This window comes from Fulmarus glacialis, unplaced genomic scaffold (assembly GCF_000690835.1).
Source record: "Fulmarus glacialis isolate BGI_N327 unplaced genomic scaffold, ASM69083v1 scaffold2982, whole genome shotgun sequence".
NCBI classification, from domain to species: Eukaryota; Metazoa; Chordata; class Aves; order Procellariiformes; family Procellariidae; genus Fulmarus; species Fulmarus glacialis.
Window position 1 is genome coordinate 102875 of NW_009195773.1, and position 18959 is coordinate 121833.

General features: G+C 40.7%; 1 protein-coding gene across 1 annotated transcript in view; it reads left to right on the forward strand.

Moving 5' to 3' along the window:
• Positions 1–18959, forward strand: part of PTPRO (protein tyrosine phosphatase, receptor type, O) — a 65877-nt gene that overhangs the window by 13364 nt on the left and 33554 nt on the right. Inside the window, exons 5-10 of the mRNA XM_009588186.1 lie at positions 904–1065; positions 3820–4019; positions 6429–6549; positions 9540–9733; positions 12206–12317; positions 17767–17918. Of these exons, the coding sequence (XP_009586481.1) occupies positions 904–1065; positions 3820–4019; positions 6429–6549; positions 9540–9733; positions 12206–12317; positions 17767–17918 (941 nt within the window). The remainder of the gene's footprint in view (positions 1–903; positions 1066–3819; positions 4020–6428; positions 6550–9539; positions 9734–12205; positions 12318–17766; positions 17919–18959) is intronic.

The window sequence follows — 18959 nt, forward strand, 5'->3', positions numbered from 1 at the left end:
TGCTTCAGCAGGCTTTGTTAGAACTCCTGTATTTCTCGAGAAGTTTCTTGCATTGAATAGCATCTAGTTCTGGCCGGGCTTCATAAAAGTAAGGGAGGAGGGGTAAATCATAGTTTGCAATTCTCTTTCGTTAAACAAGATTTATACTGTTGTACGTATTGCCGCACTGTTTATACTGCAGTTGTAAATCCATTCTGGTATCGGAGAAAGGAGAAACAAGCTGATAGAAATTTGAGACAAAGGTGGTACATTATATCATGTGGCTTTGTCTGCCACCGAGAAAGGTTCTCAGGGGGACCTCAGCTGGAAGGGGCATACAGAAAAGACGGTTTACATTCAGATTAACAGTTGTCTCAGAGGACAATTACTGAACGTATTCCTTAGGCCACAAGGAGGCTGTGGTGAAGAATGGGGAGACTTTTCAAATGATGGAACTACAATAAAATAGCCACGTTGCTTAAAGATTTTCTGTTTTAAAATCTATTTTCTCCAAATGAATTTTATTTCCTGACAAGCAGTTTTCACAAGCCTTCCCATGCTGAGAGCAAATACTTTTTTTTGCAGAATAAGAAGGCAATAGACAGAAAATTGGAAGCTCCTTTTCATCCATGCCGTGCTGTTTTTCACTTGCACAGTCATGGCAACCCTATGTTATCATCCCTGTTACTGAATGAAAATTTGGCCTGGGTTTATTGTTCCTCTACACCTATATTGCAACCTTAGTCATTAATTACTCTTGTGCTGATGGCAAGAAGTAAAACTAGCCACATAAATCCAGTCCTTTTGGATACCTTTTAATGCCACAGCAGAAACAGTATTAGCATTTCTCATATAAATCATTTTCTCAGTGGCTGGAGCCTTTCAAATTTCAATTAATCCACACTTTTTTTCCCCCTGATTTAGAGAACTCCACGGAATTTTTGACAGTAAGTGAGGACACCCACAAATTTGTTGCTGAACTGAAAGAACCGGGAAAATATAAGTTGTCTGTAACAACATTTAGCTCCTCTGGCTCTTGTGAAGTTCGGGGAAGTCAATCAGCAAAAACACTTAGCTTTTACATCAGTAAGTATCTCAACAAACCTGTCTTTTTCTCCCAGACCAATATAACTTTAATGTACAGAGTTAGACTACTGTGGCAGCTATGGCATCTGCTGCAGGATCAGAAGAGTCTGGTCTTCTGGAATTCCCTGTGCCAGAGAAGGAAATATAGTGCAAATATTTTATATATTATATCCTGCCTGGATGGGCCTTCATCGTGCCGTCTTGGCAGAGCTAAGAACTGAAAGCAGGTGATGTATTTGATAGAGTCGTTGCCCAGCGTTCAGAAGTGGCTCACTGAAACAGATTCTCCTCTTGCATCTTTCAAAGAGAGGATTTAATTCCGAGAATTAAATCGGTGGTTATAGAGATTCTTGAAAATATTTAACTTCCTTGCTCCTGGAGGCTGTATGTACCGGGTCAGGGATGAAGGGCGTCTCAGGCTGAGAGTGTGGGAATTGCACAATTAAACACTGAACTCTGAAGTTACATGGTCTCTGAGAGAACATGGGGCAAATTACTGTAGGTGAAATAGTTCAGCCTGCTAAATTCAGAGGAGCAAAAGTAATTTATTTCCCTGTAGAATCCCAGGGGTTCTTAACTGAAGATTTAGTAAAAGACAAAGTAATAATACACTGCTGTGTAAACTAATATCATGACTGACGGTTACATCAGCAAGCGAGACAGGTGTTGGTGAATTCAGATTATTATCTTTCTGATGGCTGTGGTCACCTTTGTACCTTTTTCTAGAAAAGGAAATAGATACAGCCTACAAAATGCCTGTACAATGAGAACAGGGGAATACTTCCAGCGCTACACAATTTTACATGGGGGGGGATAGTGTCTCCCCCTAATCATGAATGCTGCAACAAGATACGGTAGCTAAGGCGGGCAGAAATATTCATATTAAAAGGAAATGTACTGAAGTACTTAAGTACATTACTAATAAAAATTGTGTCTTTAGTAGCTCATGACATTTACAAATACTAACTATTTAGGCTTAAATTCATCATGATGCTTGACTGCATGTAACTGAATTCCACTATCACTCCTGTGTTTTTAACAACTTTATAGTTGAAAGAAACAGTAGTTGGAAAACAAAGAGGAAAGAGGAAACAGCACATGAGAGAAAGAGTTTCTGCTGTTGTAATTTCACTGTCTTCTGATTTTCTTTAGGAATAGTTATTAGACAGCTTCATTATAGGGCAGGCATTAAAGTATATATAAATATACAATTATATAAAATAAATTATGTAGCATTGTTATTAGTACCAAATGTTATTCCATTTTATAAGGTGTGACTTATTTCCATTAAGCAATATGCAATACAGAGTCCTCTATGAAGTCTGCTAACTGAGGACAGAGACCTGAGAGAAATGAGAAAATGTTAATCCAAAGTATAAGTGTGTGGATTGCTAGATTAAGGATGAACTTGAATCTCATTGGTTATAAAGTATTAAGATGTTACAGGAAGGTAATGAATATTTTCATTTTACGTGTAACAGATGACAATGTTTGGTTTTTGGGGTTTTGTCTGTTAGTTTTGCAGGCTTTTAGAACCGGATGAGGATTCTTGGCAGTTGTCTTATTTATTCTGTCAAACGCAAGATCCTTAGTATTTTAGATTTTATATGTATTTCTGGTAGTACGCCAAATCTGAGGTGTGCACAAGTACTCTTGAGGTGAAATTGCTTTTCCATTCCTCTTTATGAGTCTGATCAAGTAGGCTTTTTGTGTGGGGACTACAACTTTGGGCTGTGACATGAGGTAGCTCAGTTCCCTTAATGCCAATGCTGAAACAATTTCTGAATAGTAAGAATAACACACATAACATCCACTAGCTCCAGAGACTCATCTAATGGTTGAATTCCTCTTTCTACCTGAGTAGGTGTGGGTCTGCTGTGGTGAATAAATTTTGCTCATAGCTTCAGCCTTATCTTATTCTTGTAGCGCTCAGTCAGTGAATCATCCTGTCAAATTACTGGCTTGTATTACACAACATTTTTGTTGCACCCAGATAGCAGTATGGCTTGTCAAATCTTATAGGCTGATCCTACACCAAATTCTTGCTCTGGTATTTGTTTTATTTTCTCAATAAATGTAAAGTACCATTAGAATTGCGTGGAGGAAGAAATGTTGAGGAGAGAGCCATCACAAGCGTCACTTAAAAGTGGCAAGAAAAGCTAACAATTTTCATGAAATCTGAAATTTTGACCAAGTCTAGCTGAAGTTATATTCCAAATTGTTATTTTATCTCCATTTAAACCTATGTTCTCTACCAAGTGCTTCAAAAAGTCTGATGGAGGATGAGATTCTTCACTGTGGTAACCTCTGTGAACTCGATTTTCACACTTCAAGGCTGTAGTACACTTGGCGGGTATGTTAGTATGTGGAGAGATGAAAAATTCTGTGTGCGTATCCTTTAATATTTGTCAATGATCTGTACATTGTTGGATATCACTGCTTTTAAACATTCCCTTGGAGCAAATCTGTTATTGCTGGCTGGTTTCTGGTAAGCAGTAGAGAATACTGCAATCTGAATTTTCAAACAGTGGCGTTTCTCTTGTCATCTGCTCTGCTGCGGGTGAAACAGCACCCGCCACAGGCTGTTTCCCAGGGGCTGCCATCTTCGCTGCCTGAGGGCTGTGGAGTCGGACAGCTGTCAGTCCAGCCTCTTTCACTAGTAGTAAAGGATCCCGTGAAGGAAGGGTGTTTTAACATAAGTGCCTCAAATGCGTAGAGTGGCTTGCTCACATGTGCTTTTGGGATATGTCCCAGGCCCCACAGGTGAGTGGATAGAAGAGCTCACTGAAAAGCCCCAGCATGTGACCGTGACGGTGCTAAGCTCCACTACTGCCCTGACGTCCTGGACAGCATCACAAGAGAGCGGCGGCAACAGCACCATCGTGTCTGTGGTCTCCCTGACCTGTCAGAAGCAAAAGGAAAGTCAAAGGCTTGAAAAACACTACTGTGCTGAGGTAAGGGGCAGAAGCTGGAGCCTTTTCAAGTACAGGAAAAAATTGCTAATCACCCTGCTGTTTGGGATCGTCGTGCCCAAGGGCCCGATCAGGCTCAGGGCTGCAGAGCACAGCGGTAGGTGCTCCCTTCTGCAATCTGAAGAGACACGGCTGATGCAGAATGGAGGGGAGAACACAGCATTCAGGAATGAAAGAGTGCAGTAAACCATAGTAGCGTTAAAATTGTATTTCTGTTGGAGTGACTGTGGCCGATCCTTTGTTCAAGCTTGTGAGTTATGTTGTACCCTTAGAGACATTTTCCTGGCAGTAGGCAAAACGGTGCCATATGATAGTAACACTTAGGCATATACTTTAATCCGTTTGTATTAAGCAAAGCACTCACATGCTTGGTTATCATCAAATTTGCATAAATTCTTCCTGCATATGAGTACAGAACCTGACTCTAAACTTTCTGGAAGTTTAGAGGTGATCAGAAGTCAGCTTTTCTTTTCATCCATAAAAAAAGATGTCAGCACTGGGAAGTAAATAATAATCCAGACCGCCTGTGATTTGGATGGAGAACAGTTCTTTAGCTCTGCCGTATGGGACGTGTTTATAATGATCAAGAATCCTGAACCCCAAAATATGGCAGTTTTCTGTTACTTGAAACCCTAAGTGAGTGCAACCCCCACATCAGATCCTGTGGCTATGATGGATCAGTGGCACATGGCTTCCATCAGAAAGAGGTTTTAGCCCACATCTCAGTTACCTTACCAAGATGCTGATAAGGCCGTTTTCTGAGCAGTGCCACATCTTCTCTCTGGCTCCCTAAGTGTGTGTGATTTAGGAGTCTGAAAAGGGCTGCAGTGCTGCCCTGCTGCACCCTCAGCTCGCCTGGGAAGAGAGCGCTAACGCTCCCAGTAAATCTTCACCTCCTTCAACTTTGTGATTAGCCCTGCAAGTTAATTAATACAGGGAGTCTGCATCCTTTAAAAATGTCTTAAAATGAATCTTTGTCAAAATGTTTTGAGTTTTATTCCAAGAAAGGCCGTGAACTTAAACATTTGGAAGTGTCTTTTCATGACAATTTGAGAACTGTTTTTCAGAATCAGCTTGTAATCTCATTGAGTTATTTTCCTTCCATTTATTAGAAGTGCAGGCATTTAATCAGGAAGCAAAACAATACAGTAGGTGATAATAAACCAAAGATATATGATTAAAGTCAATACTACAGGATTCATCTACAAACTCAAAAACAAGTACCTAAACCTAATCGGTGAATAAGCAAGATATCTGTAAAAGTAAACGCGTATTTATTGCATGTAGGTAGAAAGGTCTAAATACTGTTATTTGTTCCTCTTTGTCATTACAAATATTCATACCACCTCTAATCAATTTTTATCAGCTTATTATACCTGAAATTATTACTGGCTGTTAGTTTGAATTGTCCTTGACGAGCTGAAAAGGGCAAAATTCAGTGCAGAGTTCTACCCATTTCTACCATTGTGCATGATGTAAAAGTGATTTAGCTTTCCAAAAGCAGCTGTTAAAGACAAATTCTGTTCCTCACTAAATCTGTCCTGGCACTGAGGTATTCACGTGCACCGCAGTAAACCACCAGTGCAAAGGTGGCTGTGATACAGACTTTGGAAAGGTTGCAAGGAAAATATTAGTAGGAAATATCAGCCTGCAGTTCTAGAAGGGGTGCATGAAGTCCTTTCCTCAAAGCTGCTCTGTGCATTTGTTATTAGCTGGCTCTTCAGGAGATAAGACTTCTCATATTGTACCAGACCAGGAATCACTTGATCAGGCATTCTGCCTCCAGCTCTGACCAAAACCTGATGTGGTACAGCAGAAATTTTAATAGTGATGTTTCAAACTGAAAAGAAGAATCACAAGGTCCCTTAGTCAGGTTTTGTAGTGCTGAGCAGGAAAGGTGAAAGAGAGTAATTCTTCTCTGATTTCACCATGCAGTCATTTAACACCTGCATTCAGAAGACAGCTTTCCCATAATGCTGCCTTCAGCTCACATAGCTGCAGATGAATCAGATGGCCGATGAAAAACCTCAGGCTTTTATTAAAAACACACTGCCTAAATACTCCAGCCTGAATAATATCACCTGAATATGAATAATGTAGCTTGAATATTTCAGTCAACTTTGACAGTAGGAGAGAGTGGGTCTGCAGTGTGACAGCTGACCTTACTCAGCAAGGTAAGTGTGATTCTCTGAGTCAGATCGTTTGTCAAGTCAGTCCTGACCACTTTCACAGTTTTGCCATTTTGGCCTTAACGAATGGAGTTTTAGCTGCTGATGCCAGTCTCTTCAGAATCATGCCTTTTGTAACTGGAGTAGTTCAAGTACAGTCTCAATATTCTTTTAATTGACCAAGTAAGTACTTCATATCTGATATGTCCCCCCCCCCCATTAGGTGAATTCAAGCAGCAGCCTCATTGAAAATCTTGTTCCTGGTGCCCAGTACCAAGTTGTGGTTTACTTACGGAAAGGACCGTTGGTTGGACCGCCTTCTGATCCTGTTACATTTTCCATTGGTAACCACTGCATCTACTGTTTGAAATGTGTTTGTTCTGTTTTGTTTTGTTTTTAAATATGTGTAGTATATTCATTAATCCCCAGAGCCCATGAGGGAGTACAGACAAAATTGTCATGTTGGTTATTCCAAATGTAACAAACACTTACTGAGAATATTTTTCTGGCATTGTCTAGCCCATTACTGAGATGGGGAAAAGCATGAATATTCCTTCAGTGGAAGATAGATATTTCACATTTAGATGTTAAGTTATTACCAGACCTAACTAGAGAGCAATTATAGTCAGGATTCACACACAGAGGGCCCTATGGAAAGAACTGTCTTCACCCTTGGACACCTGAATATATGTTTGTCTCTAGCTGTGCTCATGGTCTATATCATTGAGGGTGGGATTCACCTCACTTAGGTGTAGCCAGCCTGAGCTGCAGGTAGTGTGATGTGTGGAGAAATGTGGACTCTTCCTAGAGGTGATTCATTCCCACTGTCTCATGAAGTGTGTGGGACTGTGTCCTGGTTTTGGCTGGGACAGAGTTAAATTTCTTCCTAGTGCTGTGTTTTGGATTTAGTGTGAGAAGAATGTTGATAACACACTGATGTTTTCAGTTGTTGCTAAGTACCCTGTTAGTCAAGGACATTCAGCTCAAGAAAAAAAAACAAATCAAAACAAGTGTTGGGAGGGAGCACAGCCAGGACAGCTAGCCCAGCTGGCCAACGGGGTATTCCATACCATGTGACATCATGCTCAGTATATGAATGGTAGGCGTGTTCCAGGAAGTAGCGATCGCTACTTGGTTATCGGTCAGCGCGGGTGGTGAGCAATTGCATTGTCATCACTCATTTTGTATATTCTATCACTATCATTATTATTTTCCCTTTTCTGTTTTATTAAACTGTCTTTATCTCAACTCACGAGTTTTTCTCATTCTTACCCTTCCGATTCTCTCCCCATCCCGCTGGGGGTGGGGGGAGTGAGCGAGCGGTTGCGTGGTATTTGGCTGCCTGCCAGGTTAAACCACAACAGACTGCTGTTATGACATTTATTGCAAATATGCTTTCTGAAGGATGTAATGTGTCCCAATCGGAAGGCCACAGTGCTAAGAGTCAGGAGAGCTGGCTTATCTCCTACAGTACTACACGACCATCACCAACTTACTTCAGCTATGTATGCCTTGATTTTCTTGAGTTTAATGGTGGATCTTGATGTTCTCTGCTTTGAGATTTGAAGATAAAAAGAATGCTCTGAGAATGAGATTAACATTTTCAAGAATGTGGTTTTATGGCTGACAGGCACAGCTGCTCTCCCATGCCTGTAATTCAGGATTCCACCAAGCTCCTAAATAAAGAGTCACTTAGGATAGAATTCAATATCTTTTAGTTTCAGTGTAATTAATTTTGTTAAGGTTATCACTGTAAGAAAATACATTAAGAAGAGAAAGGGCAAAGAGAAAGAGATTCAGTGTATAGAATTACATTTGCAGAGAAATATTTAACCTGAGTCACCCAGCTTCTCCTTTTGACAAATAGTCTGCCTTGGGTGAGAGCAGTATTTTTCATTCTACTTCCTCTCTGTGATGTAGGGAAGAAAGTGAAACAGCAAAAAACAAAGTTAACCTGTTAAGAGTTGAATCCTGTAATTGAAAGCAAATATGTGGGCTAGTGAATATGGTGAGAGCCTTTTCATTCTAGGCAGTCTTCTTATATGTTTTCATAAGTTGGGTCTGAATAAAAATTTGAAAAGAGAGTATGGTATATTTAGTAAAGGAAAAAATGTTAAGTTAAAAATAGATATACTTTGTTATTAAAATCTCTATCATTGGAAAGGTTTTACAAATGCTTTTGATTTTTTTCCTCACTGAAGTTACTTCAAAAATCTGCAAATTTCTATTTTCACTTGAGAAAGTAACATCATATATTCCCAAAGTAAATAAGTTCCCTCATTTTCTTCACTTTTGTGTGGCCTCACAACCATTAAAAGTTATTACTCAATTAGAAATGGCAATCAATTTCTAAACAAAACATCTCATAGGTTTCTTATTATAAAGAGGATGTTTTATGGAGTAAAACAGCTGCATGAGTTTTCATTCCATTACAGGATATTGAATTTGATATTAAAATAGTAGAACTGCAAAACAAACTGTTCTGTGAAATTATCAGTGGTGGTTAATGATGAATGAAACTGAAATAAGATAAAATAAAAAGTATTCAATTCTCCCCATGTTCACCCTAAGCCTCACTTTCACTGGGTGAATATTAATACTTTCGAGAAAACAAAGAAAAGATGTGGTAAATGATTTATGAAGGGAAAGGCAACCATGTGCTAACATGGGCTGAAGTAATCTGGGTGCTGGTCTCGGCTCTGACCCGGCATGCAATAGCTGGGGCTCTGCAATCCCTGCAAATGTTAGCAAAGTACTTATTTAAGTAGCCTCAGTTAAGTCATGAAGAATAATTGCTTTCCAGACAAGTAAGGGTTGCAGAAGTTGACCCTTATGTGACGTTTTTCAAATCATTTGACTTCTCTTTCTCGGTGTCATCATCTGTGAGGCAACAATAGCAATACATGACAGCACCCTTAGGCTCCCCAGGGAAGGAGGAGTAGACATAAAAACTGTTCTTTCTCGTAGCCTTTATCTTCCAAAGTGTTATGGCTTTTGATGCTTTTGTTTTTGAGCAACTTGAAATATCTCCTAAACAGCCTGATTTTCAAAGTAGAATGGAACCCTCCATTTGTGAAAAATCAATCCCTGTACTTTATCTCAAGCTAAGCAGCCAACACCAAGTAACCTCCAGTCGTTTCTAAAAACGTAGATGTAACGACCCGAAGAACAAATGCTGAAAAAATGGTATTCCACTGCTTGTGACAGGGAAGCTGTTGGGAATTAAAGTCAGGAACAATCCAAAAATGGTAGAACTAGGTTAAGGAAAGGTATTGTTTTAAAAAAAGTGTAATTGATAACAAAAACGTTACTAACCACAGTTTCTGGTTTATAGTGCCCACTGGAATAAAGGATCTGACGCTCTACCCTTTGGGACCTACTGCTGTGGTTTTGAGCTGGAACAGACCTTTCCTCGGGGTGTTCAGGAAATATGTTGTAGAAATGTTTTACTTCAACCCATCAACGATGACCTCTGAGTGGACAACCTACTATGAAATAGCAGCAACCGTCTCCTTAACTGCCTCTGTGGTAAAGTGACCATTACCCACTATTGCTTTCCCATGCCTGTGCAGCCCTGGCACCTTGTGACATTTCTTTGCCCAGCCTTTCCTCCATGAATACGTATATATACCTTTAAGCCTGGCACACGTTTCCAGGCAAAGCAAAGAAAATGGCCAGGATGCTAGAGGCATTTTCTGTTATAAAGTAAGGGAATGCCAGCTGAACCATGCTAAATTTTAAGCAGAGCGATCAGATAGGAGATGAGCCTCTTTTTTGTTGACAAATGGGCATGTTCAGTAAGTCCAGAGGCAGCTTCAGTTTCTGGGTCAGTTTGTCAGTCAAGGCTTTAAAAAATTACATCATCTTCTCCAGGGGAGTAGTCCAAAGCCTTATCTACATAATTAATATTGATAATATGGATGTGGGGCTTGCGGGCTAGTCTTGCAGTGTGCCTGCCATCTGGAAGGCTTAGCTGCAGAGATGCTCTTGTGAAAATAGCCTTCATGTTTCTGAAGCTACAAAGACTTTTGCCAGGATTTCAGCCAGGTGGAGACTGGTCTCTAGAAGAACCCACACATGCATATACACAGACGCATCTTTGCAAGACTGGGTATTCGGCAGAAATAAAGTGAAATTTTCCTCTTCCTTTCCATGTATGCCTAGAGGTGAACAGATTTTATTTAGACTTCGCCGTAGCACAAGACAGCAAGAAGTTTTAGCTGAAATTAGCTGTTTAGAAAGTTATGAGTATGCAAAAAGGATAGCAATAACTTTTGCTGCTTGTGAGAGCCATAGTGATTTACCGTAATTGATTTGCATAATACCATTTGTGGACTCATTTTGGCTACATTGGCTTAACTGTAATTGGGTGCGTGACTGTAAATCTAGCACATAAATCTCCAGGGAAATTAAAAACAAAAATAACTTACCAAATGAGTAATTAATATCTTGTAATCATGACTCAGCACAATTAGATTAATACCTGAGTGATCCGAGTCATCTTAGAGGTAATGCCATCTTCCAGATTTAATGTGGTTCACTGGCAAATGAGATGATATTGTGCCTTACTGTTGCAAATCCTGTTCAAGGAAGGCAAGTTGGAACGCCTTTGTCTGAATTTCAGTCTGAAATGCGACAGTGTTGTATCGCAGCTAAAATGAGCATGGCTTAAAAAATAATTTTAAAGAGTAAGCCTGAATTAGAAAAAGAGTGTGTCGCTGTTCTTCTGTTATGGCATTTAACATACAGGTAGGTACTGGTGAACTTTTGTTTGGGTTCTCTAGCGGTGCTCCAGAATCCCACCATGTCCCACAAATTTCCCTATGCTCTATTGACATCTCTGAGTGTGTATTCTGGAGCAACAGTGTCAAGCCCAGTGAGAAGGCAGGGGAATCAAAAATCAAGATATCTGACAGCTTAGATCCAAAATTATTTCCTGAAGGATTATCACTTGGTGAGAACCTTTGGAACTGAATTTGCCCTTTCACTCTGTTTAGTTGTTTTGTTCATTTTGCGCTATACATCTTATTTTAAAATTATCAGAGCAATGCTAGTATTTTCAATATTACACCAGGGGCATGACAGAAGTCCGAGCATCTTCAAGGTTTTGGTGTTAATTGGATACAACTTTTTCTAAAAAGCATAAAAATAATAGTCCACAAACCCTGTATTTGGATTGCCTTGTATTATCTGGGGGAAAAAGGCCACTGCAAACAGCAGAGATCTATAAAAATAGCAATTTCTAATTTGTTAAAAATTTTCATTATTTCCAATTTGCTTTTATTTTGAATTTTAAAAATCTCATGAGGCATTTCATTTAAACATAAAATTAAATATTTGAAGTGTTTTGTCAATGGAAGTATTTGAATTTTAACTTAAATGTTACATGCGATATTATAATATAAAATATATTGCATTTTATACTTCATTTATATCTCATTTGTATTTATATATATAATTTATGTCTCATAAGTCATTTATGTTTCATTCATATTTCATTTATAATAAATGATAATGCAAAGTGAAATACACTTTGAAAACTGGAAAAAAATAAGCCTTTTGAAGTGACAGTATCTGAGTCAAAAACATTGTTTCTAATTTATGCTCAAAACCCATTTAATCAAAATAGAAAAACCTACATTTTCCAGTTAAATATTCTGCCTTCATCAAATCAGAATTCTGTGATGAAGGATTCTTCTGCAGGAGTCGTTCTCACCACCCTGGAAATCAATGAGGTTCCCGTGGCGGGTAGGACCTGGGACCACGTGCAGGTGGATAAGCAGCAGAGCCATCACAGCCGTGTTCGCTCTCACTGCACCGATTTTTGCATAAATTGAAATCCCAAAGCACAGAGGTTTCCACTGGAGCAAGAAGTGGGAGCTCAGTAAAATGGTCCCATGTGTGGGCACTAGATTTATAAATGTTGTCATATTTTACAAGTCACGCCTTACACTGGTGAATTTTCTCCTGAGCTGCTGTTTGTCTTTTGTCACTTCATAGAGAATAGCTAACCTGCTGCCTGCTTGGTATTACAATTTCCGGGTCACCATGGTGACTTGGGGGGACCCAGAGCTCAGCTGCTGTGACAGCTCCACCATCAGCTTCATAACAGGTAAGCAGCTGGCTGAAAAGACCGTGGCAATGCTCCGGGGAGCAGAAGTGCTGAGAAAGTCCGACTTGGGTGTTGTCTTTCACCTGCAGATACTTGCAAGTTAGGGTACTTAGCAGCTGAATTTTGTGTTGTGGGTTTTTTAAGGAAAGCTCTGAGGACTGTTTTAAATTAATATATATAATTTTCCTACGCAAAGCACAGTGTCTGATTACTCTGTTCCAGTCCTCTCCATCAGCCGAATGCATGGCTCCCGTGAGGGCCAGTGATTCCGCTTGTCTGTTACGACACTGTATGTTTTACCCAATAAGAAGTTAATGGGTGAATAGTAACCTGAATTCTCAGGTTGGCTAATATTATGAAACATTTTTCCATATATTTTCAATCTTTCCAAATGCTTTTTTCTCCTTTTTCCCCCTCCCAGTATTCCACAGATCAGACCGTGACTGCACCTTAGCTAACACGGGGTAGAGTTCTGCCCTCTTAGGCAGACCGAGGCAGGTAGTATGTTCGGTAGCACATTGTTCTTGTCCTCTAGCTTTACCTTTCCTGCTGGGTGTTTTTTGCTTGCTCACAGTAAGGAGAGAAGGGTGCTCCTGTGATCAAGGCATTGCACCCGCGGCGGTAGATTGGCCTTGGGGAACTGTGTGGTGCTGGCAAGTCATTCGTAATCCGGATTCTCAGCCGCGGTAAATTGATATAACCACACGGATCGCCCTCTCCCAGTTGGGACCAGCCTTGCGTTTAACACGCTCCCTTGTCTCTTATCAGATACTTTGGGTTTGAATCTTTAATGTGTCAAATAGATCAGCCGTAGAGGGAACAGCATGCAAGAGGTCCTGCTAGCGCCTTGCCATGTGTTCCTAGCATCCAGGCTGGTTAAGTCAGAGTTCCCTATTGAATCATTTTGCTTTTATGCACTGCTGTTTAGTTCACCTTGCTGAAGGTGACTGAAAGCAGTAAATAATTCAGATGCACCATGAGAGGAAATAAAGTATGACTCGCTCTTCTTTTCTAGATGTAGAAATTAAATTATGAGGAAAATCAGCCTTCGAGGTCCCAGTCACTCCCTCCAAAACAGATACTAGCCTAGTCCCAGATTTTCTTTTTGACAAGGGATCTATCTGAGGAAGGAACTGAATAAGACCCATTTGCAATGGTGATTAATATAATGCCTGTGCTCAACAGAGCCACGACAGAAAAATTATTAGTGGGTTAAGTCCTAGCTCCACCGAAGTCAGCAGAAATCCTCCCATCCTGAGGTATCTGATCCCAAGCTACACTGCCGACAAATTCTGGTGCTTTTCCAGCATATCAGAAACTCATAGCACCCACCGGGGCCCTGTGAAGGGTCTTCAGGGATATTCATTGTCTCTTGGCATCAATCAACTTTTCTGTAGCACTATAAGGAAGCAATTTTCCAGCTGGTTGGTTGCTGTATGAGGGGAGAAATGTCTTTTCCAACTGATTTGGGTACCAGGTTCAGCGTTTTAGAGTGGAAATGTTCCAGTGGGGCCCTCACATATCAATATTGTGTCTCCAGAAACCTGCAGCAGCAACTAGGGAGATTAAGGTGGTTGTAAAATATAAGCTGTCATCAGGATCAGTCTGGATCTCTGGATGGGGAAAGTAGAGGCTCTTACCGCTATTAGGTGAAAAATGGATCAACTTCCTAACTAGCAGATGTAGACGAAATCAGAAATGGATGAATCTCTTAGATAATGTCATCCATTTATGATTGGCAAAACCTCTCTTCAGAAAGGTCATCTGGTCTTAAGTGAAAATATCCAGAAAATATCCAACTGGAAAGTTGTACCAATGCTTAATTCCTCTTATTATCAAAGCTTTATCCTTTGTTTCTGATCGGAATTTTTCTAGTTTTAACATCCAGTCCATAATTCTTATTACACTTTTCTCTTATTGATTGAAGAGACACAAAGCTTTTTTTCCCCTCTCTTTACAGAATTTAGCTTCACTCTTTTCTGTTGATAAATTGCTTCCATTGAACTCTTCAGGTGCTCTCACAGTAAGGCAATTTCTCATGTTACTTTTTTTCCCCACTCTGCCTCTCTAATTTTTACTGTCTTTACCAAAGTACGTGAAAACTGAAAGTGTAATACCAGCCTGGTGAATACTCCTACAGAGGCAAAATCAGCTCCCTATTCATTACTCTCCTGTTTGTGCACCTAGATGATTGCATTTGTTATGGCATCACACTGGAGGTCTGTGTTGATTTGCTTCTATTCTGTGGCTTCTCACTCCTTCCTAGGGTAGCTGCTTTCCAGAATTTATCATCTGGGAAGTGTTGTCTGCATGCCTTTTTCCTAAAGACTCAACTCTGCACCTGGCACTTTGAAATACATTTTGTTTGAACAGGCCCAGCGTAGGGGCCAATAATTCAAAGCACAGCCCTGTCCAAATCCTCTGCTCCTCTGCCACTTGCCATGGTTCATCGGTGGTGCTTTTACTTTCAGAGTATTGATGAAAACATTGAATAGCAGTGAGCCAGACCGCAGCATTTTAAGGGAAGAGTCCTAACAAAGAAATTTGATTTGATCAAATTACAGGCGCTTATCAATAGATGGTCACCATTGAATGTGAGCATTAAATACACTCCTGTCCTCTGATTGCCTTATTACTTGAAATCTCTTCAGCTTTGTCAGGGACTGCTGTCAGGCTAACTTGCGAGAAAGTGGCATGCCAATTTTTCATGTTTGCAGGTTTGAAATGTTTGTCCCCAGTAGGTGCTGCCTTTTCACTCTTTCAAGTTACAAGGGAACTGCAGAGTTCTTTATCACCCTCAGCCTCTTTCTTTCCAGAGAAGGAATAGATGGTTTTATAGAGCACTTGGTCCCTTTCTGCATAATTCTGAACAACGCTACCTCCTCTGCACAGGTTGCCAGGAGTTAAAACAAAAACCAAAAACCGCCCAACCAAAAAAAAACCCCCTAAATTTTAAAATGCTGAATAGAAGGTTTTGTAGTCTTCTTGACAGTACACCATCTATCAGTTTCTTCTGTGTACAACTAGAAAGCTAACCTCTGCGCCTGGAACATAAGCTTGATTTTTTTAAAACAAAGCAGAAGGATCATCCGGCAGTTTGGGACCACACCTTGCAGCAAGCTCAGGGCAGACAAACCATTTCCTTAACGCAGGATCCCACAGCTCCTGTGGATTCTATAGCTAGGCTGGGGCTTTACTGAACTGCAGTACCTGGAAGGAAAGGGTATTAGAAGAGACCAGATGATATATAGATCTCTCCCATGACAACTGGTCAGATGTCCCCAAGAGAATGGGGGAGATTTGGGGGATCCCAGAGACTTATCAGAAACAGCATTTGTTCTCTCGGGCTCCTGCAGCAAGAGTTGCATGCTGTTGTTTTAACGCAGGGAGAGATTGTGGTGCTGCCAGTGTTGCTGTGGTGACTAATGAGTTTTAATGTAAACAGCTGGATTTAAAGCAATCATAAGCAAGGGCACTTTAGACCACCAACATTTTCTTTTACAATGAGAATGCTTTTAGTTTGGAGAAGCAAAAAGAGTAAGAAAGACAGACTGTTGGTGTTGGTGACTACGACCACGTCTGTCCTTGTTGTAAAGCTGCTGTCTATTGGTCCCATGGATGCTTTCAGCTCTCTCTTCGGGCCAGGTCAGCAGCGGGATGTCACTTCCTACAGCCTCTCTGTGCCACTCAGCTCCCAGTGGAACGTGGTGCTGTGGGAGTCAATCGTGCAAGCCCTGGCCCTTAGTCTTGTTTCACATATCCTGGATGTTCGTTGCCAGATACCTAAAGCAAACAGCTGTGTGCACATTAAGAGGGAAAGCAAGTCATCAATATTTAGGTATAGGAGGAAATTATTATTAGTGTATAAGATTCATGCGAGTTGTGACCTTGAATTGTAAGGAATACACAACCCTTGTATAGGGATGGACTGGGAACTCTAGAAATTGAAAGAAGCATTACTTTAAAGATTTTATACTAAGTAAGGTTGCTTGCTCTCAACAGCATAAAAGGACATTTTCAAGATTAATTTGAGAGAATAGTCTTACTAAACGTTTCTAAATGGCTCTAAATTGTCTGTGCATTGTGTTTGCTGCCTTCCTCAGCGATTACTTCAGTAAATCTGTTCTCTAACAAGTGTCTCGATGCAAAAGTCATAGAAGCCTTCATGAAAGCAGCAGTGACATCTTGTGGCCCCTTCAAACAGACCTGAGCTCCGGGTCCATCCTGCATTTCATCTCAGCTGCAGGGACCCGCAGCTGTGCTGGCACCTAGGTCTCCGGAGGTGGGAAGGGTCCTCCCGCCGGGCAGCAGCTGCCTTTGCACAAACACACTGGACTCAACGGGGCTTGTCCAGAGGAAGATCAATCAGTCTGTATCGTTTTCCCTACGGTGCTCCTTTAGAATCTGCCAAGCACATAGATTCATACACTTCCCTATTTTATCCAGGTTATCTCATTGTTATCACTTTGAGAGGGGGTTATGATCTTTGCCAGTCATTGACTTTCACTTTTGGGTCTCCACCAAGTTTTAACTTAAATCCTAACTGGGGACCTGCACCTACAAATCAGGCAATCAAGGTGAGCTGCAATTAATAGAGAGGCACCTCCAGGAGGTAATTCTCTTACTCATCTTAAGTACCTATTTTAGGAGGAGAGAAGTTGCTCTGGAGGTTGCTATCTTTCTTCTTGGGCTGCACAAGTAGCCAAGGCTTTGCTGGCAGCTCCAGCGCAAGACAAGCCATCAAACAGGCTGACGGGGCTGTGGCAGGGCAGTCAGCGCAGGGGACAGTGCTGGGCAGGAGGAAGAGGAGGGACAACAGCTGCTTCACCTAACACCTAGTGGTGTAGCTACCATATGCCTATAGACCAGACCCTTGGTGCTTAGACGGCTGTCAGCTGATGGCTGCCTTCTGTGGTGGTGGGACTTTCACCCTGGGAACAAATAACTTTTCATGCAAAAAGATGTTCTTTGGAAAACTGCAGGTTTGGAGCTTTTCCTCCTAGGAAGATGCAAGCTTAGTGAAGAGAAGATACTTTTTCCTGTGGAAAAGCTAACCAAATTATTCAGTGTGACAATTCTTCTGTATTTCTCACCGATTGTGCTATAACACAGTGAAGCCATATCTGAGGCTTTTAACTTGACTTTGAATTCCATTTATAAATGTTGACTCAAAATATGGTTTGTATCAGCCAGTAGCTTCATGATTTTTTTTTTTTTAAACTGAAAGATTGCAAACAGAAATGTATTTTTGTTCCAAATATCTCCCAGGTTAAATGCCGGTTTTTGTTTCTTTCAGCTAGCGCTCAGGTGCAGATGCTTTTACTAATATTTTCTGGCTATCTTTGTGATACTCTCTTCCCAACAGTATTCTTTGGCAGAAGTTTATTATTAGACTTGGTAATCAATTGTGTTAGACCCTGTCTGTAATACATTTGCCTTCTTCCTTCAGCACCAGTGGCACCCGAGATTACCTCCATAGAATATTACAACCACCTTTTGTATGTCACGTGGACCTATGGAGGAGATGGTACTGACCTTTCTCATTCCAGGATGCTGCATTGGATGGTCATTGCAGAAGGAAAGAAAAAAATCCGGAAGAGTGTAAGTATGAGTGGGGAAGGTGTCGCTCATCTCTCTGTATTTTTTTTTGCTGAGTTGATAACTTTGTATTACAAAGTTTAAGCAAGTTGATTAAGATTGGTAGAAGCCTGATCAGCTAAAGTTATTTCACAGTGTTAGCACTCATTTCCAAAGACTCAACCTCCCAAAACAGCCAGTGGACAAAATGGTTCTATGGTGATCCAAGTGTTGACAATTTAGGTGAAAATTTTAAAATAGCTTACTTTTGAGCTGCAGACAGTAAAACATAAAGGGTATTTTTTAGTGAACAGATGCAGTCTTTTCGATTTCTATTTAATAATAACCAGGCTACCCTACTGGTAGTTCATTCAGGCCAGGTACAATCACTTCCCATTTTCTGACTTTGTCAAACAGACATCCGTATAAATTATGTGGTTTTCATTTTCTGTTTGGATACAAGTTCCACTAACTGATGGGATGAGGATTTCACCAAGAATGTGTGCACTTCTTAGAAAACTTGTCAGGTGTTAAGATGTGTTCTTGGCCCATTCTCTTGAACTCTTCACACATATTTAAAAATCACTTAGAAAAAGAAATCTGGGGTTTCCAATTATGGGTAAAAGTCATGCTGCTGCAGGGTACTGAGACACATATTTAACCTGAAGCAAAAGAGAAGCCTCTGGACATACAGTGAGAGGTGTTTGAAATAGTGGTGGAGCACTGCAGCGCGGGAATGTATACAGCCAGCAATGTAGCTTCATACAGCCTGTGGTCTTCTACACCACTATTGATCTTTTAATCCTTGACAGGGAGAAAGCGTCTGGTCTTTTTCAAGGGAAAGGTTTCCCTTCTACAGCTGAAGACTCAGCAGATGCTGAATTGGAAGTGGATTTTCAGCATAAGTGCAAATTCATCAGCGATTTTCATTTGGATTTTTATGGAGCACCCTAGCTTTCATTGGATTCCTAGTGGCCGCAAGAGTGCACCCATCCGGAGCTTGTTGCAGCATGAATCTACTTACATGATTAGTAGAACTGTTCAAAAACATAACATTTCTGAACA